Genomic DNA, 27558 nt, shown 5'->3' with positions numbered 1-27558 from the left:
TATAGGTTATACCAGGGATTGGCAAACTTTTGTGGAAAGGGCAAGATAGTACACATTTTTGGCCCTGCAGCTCTATGGTCTCTGTCACATATAATAAACATTGCCGCGGTTCCGTGAAAGCAGTCATAGATGATATATAAATGAATGGGTGTGACTGCATTTGGCCCACAGTTTGCTCATTTCCTGGTTTAGATCAAAATAACTATCTTCTAATCATCTGAATTTAGGTTGAGAAATCAGGGAAAAACACATTTTTTATATAATTTTATTAACTCTGGATACATAATATAACTAGTCTTTCACATCTAAAGATAACAATCCAACAAGTTATCATAATTTCAGGTTATACAGGCTTTAAATTAATGAACTAGATTTATAAAAGTTATAAAAATATTTCACAGGCTTGGGAAGATACAGTCATAAGACTTCATTGAAAGGAGGGGTATAAGATATGTTAGAGATTTTTCTAACCTACAAAGGACATTTAAAAATTTACACTGTTTAATAAAGTTCTTGCTTAATCAGTATTTTATCTTCATTCATCAGAAGGCTTAATTAGAGTAGCTTTCTTCTTATACTTGTCTCCAATCTCTCTAATATTTTCCAAGAGATCTTCAGACACGTATTCTTCACACTCTCTATCAACCTTAGCAATCTGCTCCTCAAGATGTTTCTAGTGAAAACAAAGAATTGTTATGAAAAAACATTAATTTCTTTTAAAGAGTTTGTAAAATATACAAACAAGTGGTAACATTTGTAAGAACAGGGAATGTAAGGGATACTCCTGAATCCTCTTTTGTGCCCTTTCCTAATCATATCCCCATTTTTCTTCCCAGAGCCAACCACTCTCCTCAATGATGCTTTTCTTTATACTTTTACCCCCCACCCCATACAGATATGTATGTATGTATCTCTACACAATATATTAGTTTAGTGGTACCTGGTTTTAACATTCATATTTACTGATATTAAATATAATGTTCTATGACTTTACTCCAACCAGTATTTTGATTCATTGATGTTAATGCAGATAGTTCATTTATTCATGTACTACCAAATAGTTTTCTATTGCATGAATATATCAATATTTATCCATTTTACTATTAATGAATTTTAGTTTATTTCCAGGTATGGTAGGATGAATAGCAACCCTCTCAAAGACATCCATGGCCAAATCCCCAGAATCTGTGAATATGTTATCTTACAGGACAAAGGAACTTTACAGATGTGATTAAGGAGTTTGAGAAAAGGAGATCATTCTGCCTTGTCCCAGTGGATCCAATGTAATCACAAAGGTCTGGTAAGAGGGAATCAGCAATGTGAGAGTCAGAGAAAATGTAAGGACAGAAGAGAGGTCAGAGGGGATAGAAGATGCTGTGCTGTTGGCTTTGAAGGTGAAGAGGCTGCAAACCAAGGGGTGTAGGTGGTTCTAGAAAAGGGAAAAGGCAAAGAAATTCCTTCCTAGAGTCTCTAGAAAGATTGTAGTCTGGAAGGCCCATTTTACACTCCTGACCTCCAGTTATATAAGGAAATAAATCTGTGTTGCTTTAAGCCATTAAGTTGGTTGTAATTTGCTACAGCAGTAACAGAAAACTAATATACTGGGTTATGTTTTTTACTATTTCAATTATAACAAATTTCAACATATGAGGTGGCTTAGGGCACCAGAAATTTATTTTCTCATAGTTTTGGAGGCTTGAGGTCCAAAATCAAGATACTGACAGGGCCACTTTCTCTGAAGGCTCTAGGGAAGGATCCTTCCTTACCTCTTACCAGCTTCTAGCAGTTCTGGGCAATCCTTAGCTTACAGCCGTGTTACTCTAATTTCTGCTTGCATCTTCACACGAACTCTTGTAAGGATATCGGTCCCTAGACTGAGGGCCTACCCTCATCTAGTATGAACTCGTCTTAGCTAATGACATCCACAAAGACCTTATTTTCAAATAAGAGCACATGATGAAATTCTGGATACACATGAATTTTGAGAGGATACTATTTAACCTAGTACAGTACTCCACCACAGTGTAAAAATTTAATTAAACACCTAGAATGGAACTGCACCATTTTATTAGGGATTGCCAAATTGTTTTCTAAAATTGTTAACATCAATTTACAACCCCTGCAGTATAAATGAAAACTTGCATTTCTCCACGTTCTTGATGGCATTTAGTATTCTCAAACTTCAAATTTTTTGCCAATTTCTTGAGGGTGGGTGGTAGATCTTTTCCTGTTTATCGGCCACTTTAGCTTTCTGTGAAATTCCCATTCAAGTCTTTTGCCCACCTTCTGTAATTATTTTTCAGAGGTCATTAGGTATCTGGATGCTATTAGTTGTTTTGAAAAATATCATCTACTGTTTCGTCTCTTGTCTTTCCACTCTTTTTTTTTTCTTTTAAAGATTTTATTTATTTATTTGTTTGTATGTTTGTTTATGGAGAATGATGGGGGAGGGGCAGAGGGAGAGGGAGAAGCAGACTCCCAAATGAGCAGGGACCCCGATATAGGGCTGATCCCAGGACCCTGAGATCATAACCTGAGCCGAAGGCAGAAGCTTAACTGTACTGAGCCACCCAGGTGCCCCTCCAGTCTTTGTCTTTTGATGTAGAGATCCTAATCTTAACAAAGCTGAATTTATAAATAATTTCTTTTGTGGTCTGTACTTCTTGTGTCTAATTTAAGAACTCCTTTACAACTCTCGAGGTGTAAAGATTGTGTCTATAATTTTCTAAAAGTTAAAAATTTAGCCTCACATTGGGGCACCTGGGTGAGTCAGTCAGTTAAGTGTCTGACTCTTGATTTCAGCTCGGGTCATGATCTCAGGGTTGTGGGATTGAGCCCCACGTCAGACTCTGCACTGGGAGTGGAGCCTGCTTAAGATTCTCTCTCCCTATCTCCCTGCCCCTCTCCCCAGCCTTCATTCTCTCTCTAAAAAAATAAATTGAACTTCACATTAATTTCTTAATCCACCTCGAAGTGATTTTTGTCTAGGGTTTAAGGTAGGAATCCCAACTCCATTAATTGGCCAATTCATTTCACCGCACTAGTCTGCAATACAACCTCTCTTATAAATTAGTTTCCTGTCTATGCTCATCCATCTTTTTCTAGACTCTGAATCAGAACTTGGTTTATATGCATCAATACTACAATGGGTTCGTTATTACCGCTTTATAATAATTTCTGAATATCGAAACAGACAAAAAAAGATTTTGTGCCCTTCAAGGAGGTAGGAGTCTGGAACAGGAGTCAGCAACCTTTTAGGTTTTGCGAGCCACATGACCTTTGTTGCAACTGTTCAACCCTGCCATTGTAGTGGGAATGCAGCCATAAAGAGTATGGAAGTGAATGAAGTGTCTGTGTTCCAATAAAACTTTATTTACAAAAGCAGCCCCTCAGCACAATTTGGCCTGTGGGCTGTAGTTTGCTGTCTCCTAATCTAGAATATCAAGCCACATACAGGACCTGCACAGGGCTCCAACCAGGAACTACTCAAAGAAACGTTTTACCTCAGAGGAAAAATATCCCATCTAAAGATACCATTAGATCCACAGTCCTCTATTTTCTTCAGTCTAATTTCATCACTTGTAAAATTCCCCCATATTAGGTTTTAAAGACGACTGGTTGACTTTAGGGGCTCCTTCCATTGCTTACTGGCTAATTGTGAATTTTACACAGTGCAAAGTAAGTGCTCTGTAAATGCAGTCTGATCTTGAACAACAATGGACCATAGAAACTAAAAAATAATAATCTATCATTAGGGTTTCAAATCTAACTTCATGTTAACTGATTAAACCTTTGACAGTTGTGGTTACCTTTCACATAAATCCCTCGTGATAAATCACTATTGGGCTAACACTGAGGTCAAACTAATTGTTACAGATAATGGAAAGGATGTTGGCAATGATTTAGTACAACCCTCTCATTATACAGATGAGGAAAGCGAAGACCAAAAGAAGCAAAATGACACATACGAGCAGACTTTCTCAATTTGAGTCAACCATCATAGGTTGTGAATGAATTTTCCTCTTATGCATTCATTATACATCATCCTTGAGAGAACAAGTAAGTAATTACTCAAGTAATTATCTGGTCTGTGGTTCAAATTAACAATAGTGGTAGAAAAAGGATCTATGAAAGGTTATAGAGCCACTAAGTGGGGAGAATCCAGGTTTTCTGATGTAGGATCCAGCATATTTTTCCTAGTTCTTTTCACCAAACAGGGAAGAGCACTGGCAAAGAAGAAAATGCAGTTCAATGTCTTTCAGGAGAAAGGAGGGAAAGTAGGATATCACATGCTCTGTTTTCAATAAATGGAAGCCCATCAATGTGATATAATGAGTTTTTTTCTCTTAAACCATTCACAATTGGAAATATATTATCACCTAATAGACTACCAAGGAATTTGTTTAGCAATTTATCTTGGCTTCTGGGCTCTGTTCAGCAGGTTGGAAGAATAGTATTATTGTTGAAATTTTAACCTGTGCTTCATGTTTCATAAGTACTTTATTCTATATTTTATAAGTACTTCAAACAAAATTAACGGAAAGGAAAAATATTTGTCATAACACACGCTCTTTCATCTTAATCTTAATGAAATCTTAAATGTGTTGATATGTTTTCAGTATGTAGAATGTGGCCTGGCATATTATTATATACTATTGATGTAATAAATACCATTAATGTTGTTTATGTGAACAAAACAGATTACTTTATGAAATGCAGATGCTCCTTACACACCACTAAACAGGACTCTCCTTATAACTTTTTACTAGAACATATTTTACATAGGAAAAAAAAATTATCATTTAATTTCTGTAGAAATAAAACAAATATAATTTTGAAAAGCTTTATTAGAATGTAGGAAAGACATTCATACACTTACCTCTACAGACCCTACATGTGTAGCAACCATTTCTAAAAGACGCTGCAAGTTATTTCCCACTTTTCGTCGTTCTTCAGTTGTGGTTTGCACAACTAGTTGGTATCTGTAGAATAAAAACTGTTGTTAGAGTTGTCTAGGAAAAAACCTAACGCATCAGTTCTAGTGAGCTCACTTCTCTTTTTCTTATTCAATAAAACCAGACTGTGGTGTACGTGCTGTTTGCTTCTCAACCATTAAAACAGAAAAACATTTTCAAAGATCCTTTGCAAGCAACAAAACAAAAAAAGCACCAACACCTTGTGCTTTAACATATAAAACCTGGGAGCAAATGGTCTTGATGGAATCTCCAGAAGGATTGTAAACTTAAATGCTTTCAGGGAGAAGGCATTTAATACATTTGATTGGGGGAGTGGGAGTCTCACTTTTAGGCATGCAAATTCAAATTAAAAACAAAGACTGCAGGCCAAAAAAATGCTTCAGCTGAGTTTTTTATCCCTAAACTACAAATAAGCAAATGAAGAGGTGTGATTTTCTTAAGGGCTGTACTTCTAACCTCAAAGTCAGATTTTTTAGTTGAGGGCCACTTAATTAAGACTTTAAAAAAAAGAGCCTATGGATTAACTATTCAGTATATTGACTTTATAGAGGTTGCATGAGAGAATTATATACAGAAAGGCAGAATACTCTTTAAATAAGGGATGTCACCATTTTAGATACTGTTAATACACAATGTGGCTAAAACTCTTTCAATGTAAGTTTTAAAATAATAGGGAAACCAAGAGGGAAAACTTAAGAACTAAGAAATGTAACAATACAGTTAGTTTTGCTGCTTGTTTGGAAATATGTATTTGTTCCAATTGGATTGTTGTATTATGTAGCAATTTGAGCATAATGCAAAAATTTGTGTTTGCTTAAATGCCATTTCTTTCCTTTTTTTAAAAAAATTAATTTTTTTTTTTAGTAATCTCTACACTCAATGTGGGGCTCAAACTCACAATCCTGAGATCAAGAGTAACACGCTAAAAAAAAAAAAAAAGTTTCATGTTCTTCCAACTGAGTCACACGGTGTCCCTATGCCATTTCCTTTTTGAGAAACACGAGGTGAATGCAGAAAACTGCACTCAGCTGAATCCAGATGCAAAGGAATATACAAAACACATAAACACACATCTCAAATGTGTACCGGCTCCCTCAGTTCATTGCATTATGTGATGAGTCACATGCATCCACATCTGGTTCTAAACTTTCTATCTGATTTCAGATAATCCTCCTCCTACCTCATCTCAATAATCTACAAGCTGCAACTCTTTGAATGCTCCTTTCCCCAGACTCAGGTCTCTCTAAGACAAAGTGTCATATTTATCATAGCATTTACGTATTTCTTAACCATTTAACAGGTGTACAATTGTGCTAACACTTTAGTTAGGTTCCCATCTTTTGTTTATGTGTGTCACTGACAGAGATTTTGAGTGTTGTACCCAATCCCAATTTTACTATAAGTCCTGATTTTTTATTGCTTGATTTTGCAGTGTGGTGATTATTATGAAGGCACATATTATGTTACAGTAGAATGACCATATAATTTATAGTACATAGTTTACTATATACATAATTTCTAGAAAGTATAAATAGTAACCAAGAGCCAGAATATTTCAACTGATTGAAAATTTTATATTGTTTTCAGGGTTTATTTATTTATTTAGTTTTAAAGATTTTATTTATTTGACAGAGAGAGAGAGGCAGCCAGCGAGAGAGGGAACACAAGCAGGGGGAGTGGGAGAGGAAGAAGCAGGCTCCCAGTGGGGGAGCCTCATGTGGGGCTCCCAGAACACTGGGATCATGGCCTGAGCCGAAGGCAGATGCTTAATGACTGAGCCACCCGGTGCCCCTGTTTTCAGGGTTTAAAAGCCATTTATTAATTAGATGTAAAAATGAATGATTTCTTAGGGGGCAATAGCTATAATAGCAACAGAATACTGGGACAGTATTCCAAGTTACAAGGTCTTTTTGTGCATGTTCTATTCACTACTTCCTCTTCACCAAATAGCTCTATAATATAAATTAAAGCTAATAAACATATATCTAGTTTTACAGAAATGTTAAATAATTAATTCGAAAATAAACATTATAAATCTTGGTTACACAAACTTACTCTCGCTGAATGGCATCTAATTCATTCATAGCTTCACTGAGGCCATCGTTAACAGCGCTCTCCAGCAGATGCTTGTGTTTCTCCAAGGACTCCAGCTCACTGGCACATTTCTTGTCCTCTTCTTCAGCTTCCTATCAAGACAAGGGCATGGCTATGGTTTTTGATGTTTATGTTCTATATACTTCATATACTACGTATACTCCATATACTAAATATACTCCACATACCATATATATGTAACACATTACAAAAATCAGGTTGCATCATCATTTGTATTCTCAGAATGTGTATCGTCTTACACGTAAGACTTTACAATGCTCCTTCAGGAATTTTATACTATAAACCTAAATATGACCTTCTCAACAGGCCTATATAGAATTCATTCAGCAGTATTTTCAAGTATGTACTATAGGAAACATTAGGATACTGATTTAAATATTTCCTATGATCATCAAAGAGGCCTTTTATATATGCAAAAATGTGCGTAACTTTCACACTACTTTTATTTCACATATGTATTCATTATGCACAGCCAAAGGAGCCCAAAGTCATCAACTCTTAGGTTTCTCAAGATGAAATAGGAAAGCCTTTCACTGAAGTGCTTTAAGAGGATAAATGCAAGTACTGTCATGGAGAACATATGAAAAAACAAAAATGATTAACAATTGCCTCATATTTCACATGTAGATCATATTACTGTGGTGTATTTTCTAAAAATTTCTCACTCCTTAACAAAATGTATAGGCCCTAACTACAATACAAGGCCAAGAGAATTTTCAATTCCTGATACTTTGTTGGTATAACTAAGTAAAATATATTAGTATGACTAAAATTTTCACATAAGTTATATAAATGGTAATGAGCAGTCATCTGAGTGCTTCCCTAAGTAAAATGCTGGCCAGAAGATGGATGGATTAGTGGTGGTGGGAAATGAATCCTATTATTTTACCCACATTCCAAATTTCATATATATAATCTCTGGAATTTGGCCAAGATAGTCAGTTTGCAATGACTCTTTACTGGCAATCACATACATGAAGTTTGTGTTGGAGGTTTATGCTTTAGGAGTACTTAACACTAAATTTCTATAAAAGGTAGAAGAGATTACATTTAAAACATGTTTTGGTCTTACAAGCATACAGAATCTCATATTCAAGTCTAAAATATCAATGGAACAAGTAAACATGTTGTAGTGTGAAATAGCTCAATTCCAGGAAAAAGAACAAAATAGGGCGCCTGCATGGCTCAGTCGTTAAGCGCCTGCCTTCGGCTCAGGTCATGATCCCAGGGTCCTGGGATAGAGCCCCACATAGAGCTTAGCAGAGAGCCTGCTTCTCCCGCTTTCTCTGCCTGTTGCTCCCCCTGTTTGTGCTCTGTCAAATAAATAAGTAAAATCTTAAAAAAAGAAGAAAAAAAAGAACAAAATAATTCTTTATAATAAACTTTAGAAGATTAGATGAAACTTAAATACAAGTTATAGGATATAGCTTAAAGATTTTGTTAGATGTCAGAACAGGTCAAGGCTCACCTATATAAACTGTGGCAAAGTTCTTACCTTAACTTTTTGTTGGTAAAGATCATCCAGCTTTTGAACTTCTTCTTTCAGAGTTCTTACACCTCTCCTGCTTTCTGTTATCATTGTATTTAGCTTGGAAAAGAAAACTTTGGTTGAGAAATCATAACCATCCATCAAAAACATTTTAGTAAGTTATAAAACTTTCATATTACTGACTGAACCATGTTATTTCTAGTCCTTTTGGATTCTCACGTATCATTTGTCCCCAGAATTTATTATTCCCCAAAGAGGAGTTAAAAAACAACAACGACAACAACAACAACAACACACACACACACCCCTTACACTTTTTGACGTACAATACTTAAATGCAGAGTGGCATTAGTTAGGAATGAAAAATCTGGCTTAATTCTCAGTAAAATAAGGATACCAATAACTTTTCCACTAGTTGCTGTGGAAGTGTTTTTAAGTTCTCATATATATTATATAAATATTATATGCATTATATACACTCTTAACATTTTTATATTAATTCATTAATACATATAAGTTGTTTTTGCCCTCTAGTTTTGAAGTCTAGCCTTAGTTGGATTTGATCTATTTTATTAGTTATCTAGCTTTTCATCTGCGTGTTTACTTTCTAGGATGTTAAAGAGAAGTTTTCATATTGATTTTCTTAGATCTTTGCTAACTGATTATTAATCAGTACATTCTTCCAAAGAGTAATAAATTAAACACATTTAACCTCATTAAAGTTTGAGCTTTAAGATCTGTTGAAACCAAAACTAAAGAAAAAAAGTGTTTCCAAATTTTGTTTCCTGCCAAATTTCATTTCCTGCTAATACCGCTAATACCGCTAATACCAGTTGAATGCCAGTAATTAATATGGAATGTTTTCCAGCTAGACCAAGAAGAGAATATTTGCTGTAGGAAATAGAAAATAGCAAAATGTATAAATAAGCTGGATCTTTCTTTAAAAGGACAATTCAACACATAAATGAAGTTACAAAAAAATTACATATACAAATTTTTGGGAAAAATTTAGTGAAGCAATTGTTATTTGGTAAATGATAGGATGGTAAAATGGCTATCTACTTTTTAGAGAAACTTGCATATACTTTTAATTCAATTATCAAGAGTCTCTTTCTAGGGAATATTCCTCTCCTACTTCACAAATGAGAAGAGTTGGCCAGAATGAATGCTATTCACTTAGGATCATGCAGCAAGCATATGCCCAGAACTCCAACCTAGATGTTCTAACTCCAAGGACTTTTTCTATACCACCCAACTTTCAAGTTATTTTAAAGACTAGAGGGGTGTGGGTAGCTCAGTTGGTTAAGTGTCTGACTCTTGATTTTGGTTCAGGTCATGATCTCAGGGTCATGGGATTGAGCCCTGTGGTGGGCTCTATCCTAGGCGTGGAGCCTGTTTAAGATTCTTTCTCTCCCCCCGGACCCTAAAAAAAAAAAAAAAAAAAAAAAATTCTCTCTCTCCTCTCCCTCTGGCTCCCCCGCTTTCCCTCCACAAAGACTAGAGTTACTGAAGCTATTCTTGAGCAGGAAAAAATTTTCTCTACCCTTAAGGTTCTTTTGGTTGGTCTAAGGATTAAACTGACATGAGACTGATTAACAGAAGATCAAATTTAATCTTGTATGTATGGGGAATACACAAAGACACGAGATTCTAAAGACAAGCAAAATGTAGTATATTTGTCATCCTGAACTAAAGATAAGGGGGTAGCGGTCTGGGATTTCAAGAAAAGGAAAGCAATTCACAGGCAGATGGAAGAGTAAACGTTTGGAAAACAATGTTTGCTGGGCCACACAGACCCAAATGGGACTTAGGAATTCTAAGAGACTTTGCTAAGTTTCTCCCTGTCTGCCATCCCTAATTTATATTATACTGTAGTTATCTATGGTGATAGCTCCCTTCTGGGAGGAGGTCCTTTAATTTCGTTTAGGCAGTTAGGGGTGGGTGGAGATCAAAGTTTCTTCCTGAGTCTTTTGGGTCTTGAATATTTTCAGCTTTAAATAAGATGCATGCCAAAGTGGCACATTTTGGGGCAATTCACACTTGACTCCCACACTATAAACTTCCAGTGTAAAGATACATTACTTCTGAAGTAAGTGAGAAGTTAAACAAGTTATTTCATTAAATTTACCTGCAGTAAGACCACTGGATACCCAAATAATCAGAACTTCCACTAGGAAGTCATGTTTGGTCAAAAGCATGTTTACTTAATCTTTCTTTTTTTTTTTTTTTTTAAAGATTTTATTTATTTGACAGAGATAGAGACAGCCAGCGAGAGAGGGAACACAAGCAGTGGGAGTGGGAGAGGAAGAAGCAGGCTCATAGCAGAAGAGCCTGATGTGGGGCTCGATCCCATAACGCCAGGATCACGCCCTGAGCCGAAGGCAGGCGCTTAACCGCTGTGCCACCCAGGCGCCCCGAATCTAACTTTCTAACTTTCATGTGAGCTTTACTAAGGTTTCATCAATTAAACATTGCCCCTCTCCCCCGACCCCATTACAAAAATACACATTTCCATTGTGGTAAATAAGGGAAAAATTAAGGAAAATAACAATTACTAATAATTCTATCATCCCAAAGAACTGCATACTTCCTCCAGTATTTCTTTCATTCATTCATTCATTAAACAACTTTCCAACAGCTTATAAGCAAAGAAGGTATCATTAGTTACTTTAATTTTTTTTCTTTTGTCATTAAGACAAAAGCCACTAGATTGGATTTCCATCACTTCCTGCCTCCCATCAACCAAAATATTTGTATGAGACCTTTCCTTCTTCCTTCCAGTCAGTTTCAGGATGCCAGACAACCATTTTCCTCATGAAGAGAAGCAACCTTTAGCTCTTCTCTGGACGCCAAGCCATGGTATCTCTTCATGAACCACATTCAAATCCATCAATCCCTTTTGGTCCTAATTTTTTAAACTTTAACTTCTTTCTCTTGAACTCATGCTCTCATCTTTAAACCCAAACAACCCCCTCCCCCACCCCCAAAAATAAAAATCTTTCCCATACACTACTTTTTAACTACTGTTACATCTTTTCTCCTTAGACTCAAACTTTTGTGATGGTCTAATTTGTAGCATACCATGGAAAGTAGACTATTCATACTATAGAATCTTCCTCTACTACTGTTCAAACTTCAGTTCACAGCAATATGCTTTCTGGCTCCTCTGCTTCATGAAGTCGATTTTATAAAAGTCACCATCAACATCTTAATTGCTAACAATAAACACCTTTCAGAGTTAATCTTATTTGATATCTGAGTAACATATATAGTTGCTGATCATGCCTTTCTGAAATCCCCTTCCTTGGTTTCTACGACAATGGAAGCTCCTAGTTTTCTCTTAAGTCTTGGAAGGTCCTTCTAATTCCTCCTTATAAGTTTCTCTTTCTCTGCTCGTACTTTGGATGTGGATGTAGTCCCAGGATTCTGATCTTGGCTGTATTCTCATCTGCTCACTTGGGAGAGCTTGCTCTTTCATTTTCACACCTGGGAAATCTCTTGGCTTTAATTAACTGCATGCTAACAAATACCTATTTATATCTATATACACAATCCAACTGCTTACAGGACATTCTCCACTCTGATGTTCTAGAGATCTGAAACTCAGCATATCCTGGCCTGAAATTCTTTCTTTCTTCTTCTTCTTCTTTTTTTTTTGTTAAAGATTTTATTTATTTATTTGACAGAGAGAGACAGCCAGAGACAGAGGGAACACAAGCATGGGGAGTGGGAGAGGAAGAAGCAGGCTTGATGTGGGGCTCGATCCCAGAATGCTGGGATCACGCCCTGAGCCGAAGGCAGATGCTTAATGACTGAGCCACCCAGGTGCCCCTGAAATTCTTTCTTCTATATTCTTTCTTCTTCTTGTATTCTTCATCAAGGCTCTAGAACATCACCACCAAAAAATTCTCTTCGACCAAACTACTCAGCTCTTCTGAACTCTCTTCTCAAAGAGGCTGACTTTTTGGCTTCTGTGTTTGTCTTTGTATTGTCCAGTTTCAGCAAGAATCATGCTTAGGACAGTTTAATCAGAATCCCTAACCTCAATATCTAATCAAGTTCCTCATCCTCCAACATCCTCCAGCTGATATCTGATCACCTTGACCTGCTTTCAGCAAGAACGCTATTAGGTTGGTTTAGACAGTATCCTCCCTTACCCCTAGTGTTTCTTCTCGGTAATTCTTTATCCACTGATCTGCACCCTGCTTTCCTTGGCTACAAATTCCCATTTTCATTGTTGTTGTTGTATTTGGAGTTGAGCCCAATTTCTCACCTATTATAAAACCTCCTTGTAATAGTCCCCCTGAATGAAGTCCACCTTACTTCCTTTAACAAGTGTCATGAATAATTTTTCTTTTTCTTTAACATCATATACCAAAGCTAGACACCTGAACATTCTTAATTTCTCTCTTCCTTAACCTTCACATCCAAATGGGCCACTAAATTACACCCTTTCAGTCTTTAAATCTCTTTTTTCCATCCTCGGGGCAATAGCCTTGATTTGAGTTTTTACCATTTGTTACTTAGGATACTGTTACGCTTCTGAACTGTGTGCCTCTAGTTCCTTGAACTTTTAAACTAGCCTTCAAAATGCAAGCATTACGGGCTTACTAAAACACAAGGGTGTTATGCCCTGACTTAAAAATCTTCAGGGGCGCCTGGGTGGCTCAGTCAGTTAAGCGTCTGACTCTTGATTTTGGCTCAGGTCATGATCTCAGGGTTGTGGGATCGAGCCCTCCTGGGCTCACATCCAAATGGACCACTAAATTATATTGTTTCAATCTTTAAAATCCCTCTTTTCCATGCGTACTACAATAGCCTTGGTTTGAGTTTTTACCATTTATCATTCAGGAGACTATCAGGCTTCCTAACGGCGTGCCTCTAGTCTCTTTCGCTTTCTGTAGCCATTTGGAGCTTCCTTCTATTTGCTAGATGGGATGCTGCCTGATTTATGAATTGTTGAACAAAGCCAATTAGATCTTCAAGTTTACTCACTTCTTTACAAAACTAGAAATGCAGCTCTAGACGCATTTCAAAGTTCATCTATTTCTTTTTACCAGCCCCCAAACCTCCCCTATTTATTTTAAAAGGCTTGTAACTTGTATTCTATTCCTGTGCCTTTGAGATGTAAATGTTAAAGTACGACTTAAGGGAGGTAATTCTTATCAGGAAAAAAATGAAAAAAGAAAACATCATTTAAAACTTGGTTTAAGGGGCGCCTGGGTGGCACAGTGGTTAAGCGCCTGCCTTCGGCTCAGGGCGTGATCCCGGCGTTCCGGGATCGAGCCCCACATCAGGCTCCTCCGCTATGAGCCTGCTTCTTCCTCTCCCACTCCCCCTGCTTGTGTTCCCTCTCTCGCTGGCTGTCTCTATCTCTGTCAAATAAATAAATAAAATCTTAAAAAAAAAAAATAAAACTTGGTTTAAGCCATTCAAGCAGGTAGCCTTAATTTATTCCTCTACCGGAAAAACAACTTAGATACAAATTCTTTTAAACTAGTAAAACAGAAGCCATAAGGTCTCTTTTTACACCTGTCTATATGTTTATGTATGTCTATTATATGTGCAATAAAGGTGTGTGGTATTTTTCTATCTCTGGATGGTATTGATATGAATTAGTTTGTAAAAAAGCTCTATTTAATTGACCTAAAATAAGTGCTTAAATACATTCAGTATTCATAAAAAGTTAAAAATGCAATAGAAACTAACCCAAATGCTTTCTGAATTCACAGTCACCTAAGAAAATATTTAATATTCAAGTTAGCTTAAGTTTGTTGATTTAATTAAACCTTTCTTTCAAGTTATCAACATTGAATAACATGCATACATGTAAGTCTTATTCCACCTGGATTTATCGATCAAATGAGTTTATGTTATCTCTTACAAAATTTGTCAGCAAGAAAAATTAGCTTGGGATGATGGCTGACTTTGTCTAATGTCTAATGAAGTTTTGGTGGGTAATCTAAACATAGTAAAGAAAAAGTAAATTAAATGGATGTAAAAAGATAAAAACTTTTTAGGTGAACTTTTAAATAGTTTCCCCAAATCTTTTTTTTTTTTTTTAAAGATTTTATTTATTTATTCGACAGAGATAGAGACAGCCAGCGAGAGAGGGAACACAAGCAGGGGGAGTGGGGGAGGAAGAAGCAGGCCCACAGCAGAAGAGCCTGATGTGGGGCTCGATCGCCGGGATCACGCCCTGAGCCGAAGGCAGACGCTTAACCGCTGTGCCACCCAGGCGCCCCTCCCCAAATCTTTTTGATAACCTGGAAACTTAGTTTTTCTAGGTTAAGTTAAATGATCAGTTAAATTAAATTCACTCACTATTTAGATCATTTCCAAAGAAAATAAAATACTAAAACATTAATTACTGAATATTGGTTTATCCACTTTTTACTTCCTTTTACACAGGAACTAAAGATATGTGGAATTTACAATAAATGTGTGTTATGCCGCTGACAAATTTTCTGTGAGAAAGAATGTTTCTAGAAATCATAAGTATTTATTAGTCTGCTAATTCACAGAATGGTAATGTAAAAGACAGTTTATAATTTCTTACTTCTTAGATTTTACTAGAAATTAAAAGTTACTAAGGGTTAAAAATTCTAATACGTGTAATTAAAACTGCTAGAAATAATAAGGGAAAGATATTCTATGTGTGGTCAGGGTTGTAAGATTGAAATGAATTTAATTAAGTAAAAAAATTTTTTTTTTAAAGCTTTTACTTATTTATTTGAGAGGAGAGAGTGTGTAAGCACGGGCGGGGGTGGGGGTGGGTGAGGTTGGGGGAGGGGCAGAGGGAGAGGGAGAAGCAGACTCCCTGCTGACAGGCAGCCCAGATTTTTTGCAGGGGGGCGGGAACGACACACTTGATCCATATACCATGCTTACAAGACTCCAGCAAAGCAATTTTAAAGAGCTTATATGGCCAATCACGGTTCTTGCTATTCTTATGTAAATAATCAGACCACGTTTAATGCAAATAAATTATTTTACTCTGATTATCTTCTGTAAATATGGGGTAATTGTAGAGAGAAAAATTGTTTGAACCTTTGTAGATATTAAATTATAATCCGGTTGTCTTTGAGGTTTTGTTATATACCTATAAATCAGACTAGGTCTTGGATTATTCTAATTTCTCACACATCTGACTATGACTTTCCAAATTAATGTTTCCAATTTCTCCCCTGACTTCTGATTTGGAATCACTAAGAACAAAGACTGCCTTGAATCTCCTTGAAAGAGACTGTACTACCTCCTTCCTACCCAGATGGCGGCAAAACTTCAGGGACTTGAACCCTAGACAAGTGATCTTGTCCCGTGCAAGTGATGGAGACCTCCAAATCAAATTAAAGATTAACTAAGAGAAGTAGTTGACAGCAAGATAGACTGCTTCCTCCCAAGATGCTGGATCAAGATTTCCTACCTTAACTAAACATGACACCCTCTATTGTTCTCTCCCCTTAGTTTGGCATTGGACTGGAAAGATAAAGCCACCATCTGTATTTCCCAGGCCATTGCTAAGGGAGTTAACCTCTGGTATTTGGAACAACTTTTAATTTCAGGCGAGGAGAAAACCTAACTGACCCCTGGTTTGGATAGTTGAAGGCAGCAATCCCTGTGATTTAATCCATTAACAGGACTGCCTTAACAGAATGATTTGGGCCCCAACAGGGCTTTTCTTTGTTTGTGGTGGTTATTATTCCCCTTGGGCCTATGAATGCCTACATGGCTAATATATAATTGGGCAATGCCTCTTAGGTTATTTAATTGTACCTCTAACTGTCCACAAACTGAGATACCTCACTAGTCACTTCCTGAAATTTAAATTGTCAAGGCAGAAGGGATTTACCAAGAGGCATTCATGACTCAAAATTAGCTTACTTTGACTCTGGCCAAAGTTGTTCTTGGTAATAGGATAGCCCTTCATTATCTTTTAGCCAAGCAGGGTGTTGAGGTCAACATTACCTGCTGCGCCTGGACTAACACTTCTGGGGACGCTGGAACTCAGTTACATAAGATCACGAAGGAAGCCACTTGGCTTAAAAAGATGACTCCTGGGGCGCCTGGGCGGCTTTAAGCGTCTCTAAGCGTCTGCCTTCGGCTCAGGGCGTGATCTGTGATAGAGCCTCACATCAGGCTCCTCTGCTAGGAGCCTGCTTCTTCCTCTCCCACTCCCCCTGCTTGTGTTCCCTCTCTCGCTGGCTGTCTCTGTCAAATAAATAAAAATAAAATCTTAAAAAAAAAAAATGACTCCTTCAGTGGGGTCTTTCTTTGACTTGGTATCAGTCCCGGAGAGTGTGGTTCAAAAGTGTACTCCAAACATTGGGAATTACCTTATTTATTATAATAATAAAGATCTCCTAGTGTGTTATATTCTCTCAAAAGCTTTAATCTCCCTAGGACTGAAAAGAAGTGAAAAGAATGACAGATATAAGGATTATTAACCTGGAATTGAGAACTGTAACTGTCACAAGGTTTAAGCAAAAATGTCACGATCTAAGGATATCACAGGAAGGAACAACAAAAGCTACAAGTGGTACTGGAGAGTAGTGCTAATGCCTTAAATTGTGTCAAGCTGATAGTGTGATCAAAAGGGGGAAATTGTTAAATGGGAAACCACTAGTTCAAAATAGAGTCACTTGTGTTAGGCCCTAGTCACCAAACCAGAGCTTAATGCCTAACCTAACTGCAGTGTCAATCTTCTCCAGGAATGTAGTCTTAACAGGTCGGTCTGGAGCTTTCTGGTTAACACGAGTGAGGTAATACACCTAATAAGGCCCTTTTGTGTTTCAAAGGGAAGTGAAATCTTGCCTGAAATAATTCTCTCTCTCTCTCTCTTTTTTTAAGTTTATGACTTCATTGTCCTGCCTTAAAAATTGTTTTCCTTTCTGTAGTCCTTTAGAGCTCTTGTCTAATTGCTAAATGGGATGCTGCCCAATTTTTGACTTGCCGTATAAAGCCATTTAGATCTTCAGATTTACTCAGTTGAAATTTTAACATTGTTTTAGCTATTTTAATTCATTAATTTACGTTTAACCATCACTATTTCAAATAGCTGTTTTACCTTATGTTACCTTAATTTGGTTAAATTGTCAAATTTTAAAAACTGTTTTAGTCTTTAGTCTCTGAGGCATATGACATTATTGATTGCTCCTTTTTCCTCGCCTAGTTTTGAGATATAACTACTATATATTATTGTATAGGCTTAAGGTGTACAAAATCATGATTTATTATATGTATATAATGTGAAGTAACTACCACAGTAAATTTAGTTAGAATCAGGACTTTCTTGAAATTCTTCCCTACTTTGGCTTTTACAGCATTTCTCTTCCTCTGATTGTTCTCTTGACTATTTTGTCCACTTCTTTTTTTTTAGATTTTATTTGTTTATTTGAAGGAGAGAGAATGAAAGAGAGAGAGAGAGAGAGAGAGTGAGCATGAGAGAAGGAGGGTCAGAGGGAGAAGCAGACTCCCTGCTGAGCAGGGAGCCTGATGCGGTACTCAATCCTGGGACCCCAGGATCATGACTGGGATGAAGGCAGTTGCTTAACCAACTGAGCCACTCAGGCGCCCTTTGTCCACTTCTAAGAGTTTTTCCCAGGATCTCCTTCCTTTGCCTATCTCTTAAGTAGTGCTGTTTCTTAAGATTTAATCCCTGCCACTTTCCTCTACATAGTCTAAGAAATATCCCCCACATCTGGGTTCAAGTAACCCCTATATGGTAAAGACTCTGAAATCTGTATTTTCAGACCCAACCTCTCCACATGTTCTGAATCTATTGCTTTGGCTTCCTTTTGGATGTCTACGTTCTGCAGACAGCAAGCTCAACATCTCCAGTACTGTGCTGATCAGCTGCACTCATTTTTTTTCTCCCCAAGGTTGCCCACACCGGAAAAATGGAAGTTACTACTGGTACTTCTTTCCCTCCCAGCTTTCACAGTCTCCCACAAAATGCTTGAGGTCTACCTCAACATTTCCTAAACCTGTCCCCTTCCTTCTATTTCTACTGTAATACTTTGGTTTAACTTCTTAACAATTTTTTTTTTTTTTAAGATTTTATTTATCTATTCGACAGATAGAGACAGCCAGCGAGAGAGGGAACACAAGCAGGGGGAGTGGGAGAGGAAGAAGCAGGCTCATAGTGGAGGAGCCTGATGTGGGGCTCGATCCCATAACGCCAGGATCACGCCCTGAGCCGAAGGCAGACGCTCAACCACTGTGCCACCCAGGCGCCCCTTAACTTCTTAACAATTTTAGTTGCTTCCCTACAAGTCACTTTTTTCTATGCCCAAAATGGTTTTGAAAAATGTGAATCTGATTAGCATAACTGCAGGTCAGTTTTTTTCTCCAAATGGGAGCTTACATTTCATTCAAACTTGTTATATTTATCTTTGGAATATTAACATTGGGCCTAGCCTATACTATAGTAGGCATTTTTAAAAAAAGATTTCTGTATTTATTTTAGAGAGACAGAAAGAGAGAGTGTGAGCACATGGTGTGGGGGGGGCAGTGGGCAGAGGGAGAGAATCTCAGGCAGACTCCCCACCGAGCATGGTGCCCCAATCTGAGGACCCTGAGATCATGACCCGGGCTGAAATCAAGAGTCAGATGATTAACCGACTGAGCCACCCAGGTGCCCCACCTATAGCAGGCATTTTATAACTCTTCCCCAAGTTTTCCTGCCTCTAGCCTTTAAAAAGTTTCAAGTCAGTTTGAAAGTCTACAGGTTTAGTGTGCATTCCAACAAAAGAGCAATCAAACTGAAGGGAAGTTAAGCAAAGACTTCATCTTCAACAACCGTCACACCCTGTAGAGTACCTGTTAAAGCAGTCCTAATTCTTTATCTTCTTTCCATTGTGTGATGCTACAGAAATCCCAAACAATAATAACAATAGTATCATGAAATTGCCCACTTATCTAATGTTACAAAGTTTGCTATTTTTTTGAGGAGTGGGAATTCTTTCTAATACAAAGTAAGTTTTGATAGAATTTGTTAACATGAAAAAAATGTGGGTTACTTGCATAATCTGTGAAATGCATAGGTTTTATTTCCAGATGACAAAAACACATTTCTATTCTGAGCGAAGATAGGATTTTGTATCTTGAAATGCCACAATACTTCTTGGAGAGCTGAGTTAACCAGGGTTTTCCTTCAATTGTTTGGTGTCATATAAACAATACCTTTTGAGTGTAGTTGAGAAGTAGTTTCTTAACTTTTCTTAACAATTTTCTTAACTTTAACAATATTTAAAGGTTACTGAATTAATAGTAGTGTTCTCTCTCAGGGATATTGGTCATATTACGTTTCAAGTATCTTAGAAGCAGGAACTTTCTGAAACCTACTTTTTGGAAACAGACTTTTATAGGCATCGGAGTTCCCCTGAATTTCATGGTGCAGAACGAAAAATGTGGTTAATAAAAATCTCCTAATTTATCATAGCTACTTAGCCTCAAGCCCCAAATGATACATATCTACTTTTAAGGTAGCCATCTCAAATTCCTTATAGTATAAAGAGATACTAAGGGGCGCCTGTCTGGCTCAGTCTGACGAGCACGCAACTCTTGATCTCAGGGTCGTAAGTTTGAGCCCCATGTTGGGTGTAGAGATTTATTTAAATAAAAATAAAACTAAAAAAAAAAAAAAAAGGATATTAAATTATCTCAAGTTGAAGGGGGGCAATTCTCCATTTAAAATCGAGGGAGGGGCACCTGGGTGGCACAGTGGTTAAGCGTCTGCCTTCGGCTCAGGGCGTGATCCCAGCGTTATGGGATCAAGCCCCATGTCAGGCTCCTCCGCTATGAGCCTGCTTCTTCCTCTCCCACTCCCCCGCTTGTGTTCCCTCTCTCGCTGGCTGTCTCTATCTCTGTCGAATAAATAAATAAAATCTTAAAAAAAAAAAAAAATCGAGGGAAATTTACTCAGTTTTTTTCACTTCATCATCAACGATAACGTGTAGCCTAGGATGTTTAAGTTATTTAAAAAATTACTTCAGATGTTTCTAAGTCACAGGTATAACCGATTCTCATTTTCCATGATATCTTATTAAAATTTCATTCCTTAAAAGCTACAAATTCATTCCTTAGAAACTACAAACCACATTTAAGTGTTAAAAATCTTATTTTTGCTTTTAAAAACTCTGTTTTGTTACTTACCTGTTCTAAAGTATCCTCTAACCCCATTTTTTTATTTAGAGCTTTATTAATTTCTTCTTCAGTTTGGTTCAAGAGTTCCTTGAGTGGTACCTATAAAATACATAGGAATATGGGTTACATATGATATACATAAGTACAAAATTTCTCATGAGGCATCTACACATTGTGATAGAAGGAGCCACTTTTGGAGGGAAAAAAGTAAAGCCATGATGTTTTTAAACTAAATTAGTACATCATAAATAAGATAATAAAAGTAACTTTTTAAAAAAGATTTATTTATGAGAGAGAGAGAGACAGTGTGCATGCTGGGGGAAGGGCAAAGGGAGGAGAGAATCTCAAGCAGACTCCCTGCTGAGCGAGGAGCCTGATGTGGGGCTTGATCTTTCAACTCTGAGATCATGACCTGAAACCAAGATGTTGCTCAACCGACTGAGCCACCCAGGAGTGCCAATAAAACTAATTTTCAATGTAATTTCTATAAATATAGACTGTAACTTGCTTTTGGTTTTGAATACTTGTAAAATTTTAGGCTTGCTTATGGATTCTGGAGATTCACTGCTATTATTTAAACATTTTATAAGTACACTTATTTTAATGCAGTATCTTTCTTAAAAATAATTTATATTTTTTTCTTAATCCTTTTCAATTGTTTAATCCTACAATTATCTGCTTGTATTTCTTCTTTCTGCTATTCACTGGAATTCTGTTGTAATAGCAAAAGACTTGAAACAGCATATGTCCACCAGCAGGGACTGGTTGAATAAGCAACACAATGAGGACTCTGAGACTGCAAAAAGAACCAGGAAGATCTCGACATACTACTGCAGAGAGACTGACAGGGTGGGTTGTTCTGTGAATAAAGCAAGGTGGGTGTCCAGAACAGGCAAATGTTTGCCAGTTTATTTAAAAATGATAAAAGTCAGGAACAGCTGGATGGAAGAGATACATAGGGCAAGGTACTTGGGAAGGGGCGTGGAGCTTCCCTACCCTCTGGGTGTGCCCTGCATCTCCATGTGTTCACCAACCTTGAAGCTCTTACTGCTTGTATTCCTTATGTTTTTCCTCTATTCTACTAATTTTCTTTCAACACAGTACCTCATTGTTTCCAATTATTATTACTTTTTATTGAGGCCAAACTCATACTTTAAATGGTTAAACTGAAAGAGTTAAGTTTAAATGAATTTAACATAAAACTACCTCTTTTAAAGCATATAGTTCAGTGGCATTTAGTACATTAAATGTTGTATAAACACCACCTCTCACTACAAATCTTCATCACCAAAAGAAAACCCTGTGTGTTACTATGTTTTTAATTATGCAATGTCTCTTTAAGAACTTTTCTCCAAATACTACTTGTAACACTTGGGGTTGCACCTTCTGGATGCTATTTCTATTTTTATTGTTCTATTATTATGTAAAACTATTTCCAGAGATCCCTCTTTTCTTAGAATGTGAGTTCTTTTTGTATTGGGTAATCCTTTCTACATTGATTTGATGCAGGTAATTATTTTCTTGCATCAGTGTCAAACTACTCAAAATAGTGGTGCGTAAACTATCTGGCTGCCAGCCTGTCTGTCTACCTAACTACTGCTTGAGAAACAATTCAGTAAAAAACTGTATGTTTACTGGATGGATTTTTTCTATTGAAAATGAGTCTAGCTTCATTTAATCAAAGTCTGCTCACCAATAAACTCCAGAAATCTCTGGGAAAGTAGGAATTGTATCTTTTTGGCTATTTCATCTCTAGCACCTGGCTGGTATGGAGCATGGTATGTACTTAATCAAGAATTTATTGAATGAATGAATGATTCTCAAGGGAAAAATGCATAGCTTTAGACTCTGACATTCTTTATTCAAAAACTAAGTATTTTGAAAAAGTGACATTTTAGAGGGGGACACTAAAATACTAAAATCTGTGAATAATTAAGAAGCTGCAATAGAACGATTTAAAAATTTCCTTCTCCAAATTACATCCTTGGCCATATTTAAAAATCAGGTGATTTTTCATTATTGATTGCTGGCATTACTTAGTGCCCTATTATATTTCATGCCTTCACACGACTTCACGTGTGTCCTTGTGCCTGAAGCTCTTTCCCGTAGACCATCCCAATAAATACCTCATCTTTCAAGATTTCATTCCAGGTTCACCATCTCTGTGGATACTTTTCTTTCCCCTCAATTCTGACAAGAATTGATCTCAATACCATACCTTATAAACATTTCTAATAAAGCGCATATATAGCAATTATTTATTTATGTCTTTCTCTTTCTCTTACTTCTCTAAGTAGCAACTTAAGAGCAAGGGTCAGGTAATTTTTCTCTTTATAATCCTGGTGTCTATATTAAATATAATCAAAGTTTCTATTGGTTATGTGAGTAAATAAAGTAGGTACAGAGGAAGAAAGGCTTTATAATTCAAAGAGGATGGTACAATAGAGACTTTTAAGTACCAAAACTAAGGAAGATTAAGTTTCAGTGTTTTATTTCTATGTTCAGTCCCCAGTTATAAACATGCTGAAGTTTAAACTCTTACTTATAAATAAATGAACAAGACATTAGTCATATCATTTAAAAATCTTTTGAAGTACTCATGATTACTTACATAAACTTGAGCTCTGTATTTGACAAGGCAGTTGGCACCAGCTTCAGGATTAAACTTAATTTCGAAGTCATAACCTTTGGAATTTTCAGCACCCTTAGGGATAAGTTTTAATTTTCTGGCTAATTTGTGATACTCTGATAATTGTGTTTCAATCTGTAAGAAGAGAACACAAAAAGAAACATTAAAGTAAACCAAACAGCCCCATTCCATATGGTTTTCAATTGGTATTTCTGCAATTACACATAAAAATTATAGTATTTTTTTGTAGTTTAGTAATTTGGTGTATTTTAGTAGTAAGGGTGGCAGTTTTAAAATACAAAGATTAAAAGATTTTATTCACACTAAATCTGTAGGATAATTTAAAAACTGTAATTAATTAGTAAGCAATATACTATTGTTCTTTCATTTACTGGACAAATAGGTTGGAACGAGAATCCATATTTAGGTATAAACTAAAATTTACTTTTTAATGTGTCAGAGAAATTATGAAACCAAACAAACCTTAGTGTTGTCAATGTACAAAATAAATAAATTTCATTTATCCAAAATAAGTGAAATACAATCACTTAAGTCACAAATGTTACTTTAACAAAAATATTTTAATAACAATTCTATATTTCCTGGTCTCCTTCCTTTCCTTCAGGGCTCTCTGTTCAAATTACATCATCAGAAAGGCTTTTGCTTTAATATAGCCCCCTGAACCTCTCAATCCTGTTTATTTTTATTTATAGCACTTACTACTACCTGACATATTTATTTACTTTATTTACTTTCATCGTTAGCTCCATGAAAGCAGTCCCCCCAGGACACAGTACAGTCCTTGGCATTTAGTAGGTACTAAATATTTGAAAAAATAAATGAATTTGCAGAGTCTAGACAATTTATTTTCATACTGCTTCCTCCATTTAATACACACATAGTTTCTCACTGTTGTAACCTATCCACAAAACTGAACACGTTGAGTGAAAGAATGCAATGGGGAAAGAGCATGCATTGAAACTTGCTTAATTTGTAATTTCCAAAAATTTATCGGCTCTCAAAAGCAGTGCTACTTATATATTACGTTAAAGATTTTTTAAAGTTATTTATTCATTTAAGTAATCTCTACACCCAAACTGGGGCTCACACTCATGACCCCAAGATCAACAGTCTCAGGATCTTCAGACTGAGCCAGCCAGGTGCCCCTTATTTAAGAATTCTTACTGATGAATCAGGAAAAAATTTCAACTACTCTAATTTGTAATATAGTAGCTCTTTAGGGATTACTAAAATGTGTACCTGTTTGTCCTTACACTAAATGGTATTATAGGTAGTTGCTTCTGTTCTTCACTAGCATTTTTTTATCTAAATGAAAACAGTTTTCACAAGCCCATGCACTTTACCATGTCTAATTGCAGGGACAGCTAATGTGTAGCACATTATTCTTCCCACAAGCAATTCAGACAGTGAAAACTGATCACACACTTTCCTGATGAGCAGATGCTGGCTCAATGTTTATCACAACATAGAGATCCAGAAGGCTACTACCAGCCAGAGCTGGTATGTGGAATAAAAATTAATTCAGAAAAAAAGATGATGGATCAAATGTTTATATTAAATTTCTGTATTCTGCTATCATTCTTTAATCTCTCTCTCATCTAGTACCCTTTTTCTCACTGTGTATGGCTTACTCTGCCCTAATCAGATCACTGCTTACCTACTTCCCATATAATTTTCTTCTTTCAGCCTGATCCTCCAAAATAAAGAATAGCATTTATATAGCTGATCTTAGCTAGCTAAAGTCAGGAGCTCATCTGGTCCAGAGATTCATAACCTCCCCATTCCCACACAGTGATTGAGATATAAAATATATTAAAGTTTGTTGAAGGAACTCACTTCAGGTTCACTGATGTAGTTTAACCATACCTCACTTTACTAATCAGGAAACCAAGGCTATGAGAGGTTAGAAAACATGCTGAGTTCACACAGGTATGTGATGGAAAATCCAGGGTTAAAATATAGGTTTACAAAATTCTAGGTTCAAAGATTTTTGGGATCACTACTATAGTCTACTTCTTACAAATGTCTATGTTTCTCCTTAATACACAGGGACAGAGATTACCGAGGCTTAGGATGAGGGAGTAAAGACAGCCAAGGCAAAGCATAGGTATTGTGAAACGGGGATTAAAAAAGGAGGCAATATGTTTGTGCTCACACTGAACCGTTCTTTCCACATGAAAAATTACATATATAGGTGTGCAAAATACAAATTTTAAAAAATGCAAAACAGTTAAAACTTAAGAAACTATTTGTATTATGCCTATAATGTACTTTATAAGGTGGCCAGAATGAAAAACCAATATTTTCCCTTTGGGCAAAAAGAGCTGCTTTGTTTGAACTACTTTTTTTATTTTAACAATAGTGATAAATGTTTATAAGAAATAACGTACTAAGGAAAGTGCTGGAAGTAATAGGATAAAAAACCCCATTACCTTCGGAATAAAACAGACTACATTTTTCTCAGTGAGGTATACATTTTAGTACCATACCTACCAATAAACATTATAACTGAAAATACTAGGGTAGAAAACTTCAAAATTTAATTTTGAAACTCTCTAGTTTATTTTTTCCATTAAAAAAAAAGAGAGCCCTTCGAAAGACACATTTTATTACCTTTTCTTAAAAAAGTGTCTTACATAACTTTTCTTAGGAATGCAATATTATATATAGCAGAAAAGATCACTTTGGAATTATTTGATAGGAAAATATTATTTGGTCCCCAGACAACCTGTTAACTTGCTCTTGTTTCAGAATATATTGGTGTCACATCCATGATTATGCTAAAATCATTAAGAAAAAGCTCATGTCTACCGAGAGCTACATTAAAAAGGAAGAGTAAGAGTCCATAGCTAGCAAGGCAGAAGAATAGAACATTTATAAGGGACTGCCAACAAAAATAAGGATAAACTTTAATTATCCAGAAATTCATGCGGCCAATATGCCCACTTTCTCAACAATGTTGGCTAAAAGGATAATGAGCTACCTATAAAATTGAAATGAAGTCAAATAATTTGATTCTGGTGAAAGTCACTAGTGACTGCTGTTACCAAATCTGACAGAAACTTTTAAATCCTGTTATTGCATTTGACACTGCTAATTCCTTCCTGACTTCCTTTCTCAGCTTCTATCCTCTTGACCTGTCTGGTTAGTCCTCACTTACTTTAAGGCCTCTCTTAGAGGACCTTTGTTCACTTTAAGATGCTGGTGCTGCTCCCTTCCGCCTATGTATTCTTCCTTGGTGAATTCATCTACCCTTGTGGTTTCAATCACAATACATACTGATTTTTATTTGATCTATATTGCAGACCCTCATATTTTATGCTGAGGTTCAGACTCACAGAACAATAGCCTATTAGATATTTTCACTTGGATGCCCCATGGACATAACAGGTCCAGCATACCATCCCTATTCCTTACTGGCCACTTCTCTTCTATTTTGGAGTGAGTGGTACTATTGTTTGTCCCATGGCCCAAGCCAGACACTGTGAATGCCCTCTTTTTTCTTTCATCAAGTCTTATTCACTCTACCTCCTAAATAGTTAGAATCCACCCACTTTGAATCTCCACTAGCACTATCTAAATTCAGCTCATAACTTCTCACCACATTACTGCCATAGATCCTTATCTGTTTTGCCCCCTTCCATTTTTCACATGACCAAAAATGAGATCTTTCTGAAATGTAGTATCTGTTTAAAAATCTTAAGGACTTCTTGGAGCTTTCAGGATAAAGTCCAAACTTTTAAATATGAAAAGAATTTTTATCATCTGGTCTGTGCTTTTTCTTTTGAGTCTTCTCTTTTGTGTGCCCCTATCCCTTGCTATTAAGCTCCAGCCATATGAAAAGATTCTGATGCCAGAGTACAACACGCTATTTTCTCTCTGAGCTTTCCCATATACTTGCCTGCTGACTCCCCTACCCTTGCCAAGATAACTTTTACTTACACTTCCCAATTCAGTTCAGGTATTATCTCTTCAAGGAAACCTTTCTAAAAATCACCTCATACATCTTCCCACACCACAAACACTACATCTGGGTTAGGAATACTATATGCTTCCTCAATACCCTATGTAAACATCTTTTAGAAGTCTGTTCTCATGGTCTCATATCAACTAGATTGGAAGTTTCTTGAGGGGAGAGTCTGTCTTTTTATCTCTATTCTTCTAAGCTCAGCAGGGGGGTT

General features: G+C 36.5%; 1 protein-coding gene across 1 annotated transcript in view; it reads right to left on the bottom strand.

Annotated features, from left to right (window-relative positions):
* Window positions 1-247: 247 nt before the first annotated feature.
* Window positions 248-27558, bottom strand: part of NDC80 (NDC80 kinetochore complex component) — a 54097-nt gene continuing 26786 nt past the window's right edge. Inside the window, exons 12-17 of the mRNA XM_040632684.1 lie at window positions 23339-23492; window positions 20737-20826; window positions 8587-8679; window positions 7032-7162; window positions 4880-4982; window positions 248-673 (exon numbers count right to left, since the gene is read on the bottom strand). Coding sequence (XP_040488618.1) covers window positions 536-673; window positions 4880-4982; window positions 7032-7162; window positions 8587-8679; window positions 20737-20826; window positions 23339-23492 — 709 coding nt within the window. The 3' untranslated portion in view covers window positions 248-535. The remainder of the gene's footprint in view (window positions 674-4879; window positions 4983-7031; window positions 7163-8586; window positions 8680-20736; window positions 20827-23338; window positions 23493-27558) is intronic.

The sequence above is a fragment of the Ursus maritimus genome, unplaced genomic scaffold (assembly GCF_017311325.1).
Source record: "Ursus maritimus isolate PB19 unplaced genomic scaffold, ASM1731132v1 scaffold_18, whole genome shotgun sequence".
NCBI lineage: Eukaryota > Metazoa > Chordata > Mammalia > Carnivora > Ursidae > Ursus > Ursus maritimus.
Note: the sequence above shows the minus strand (reverse complement) of the source record. Positions and strands in the feature narration are given on the sequence as shown.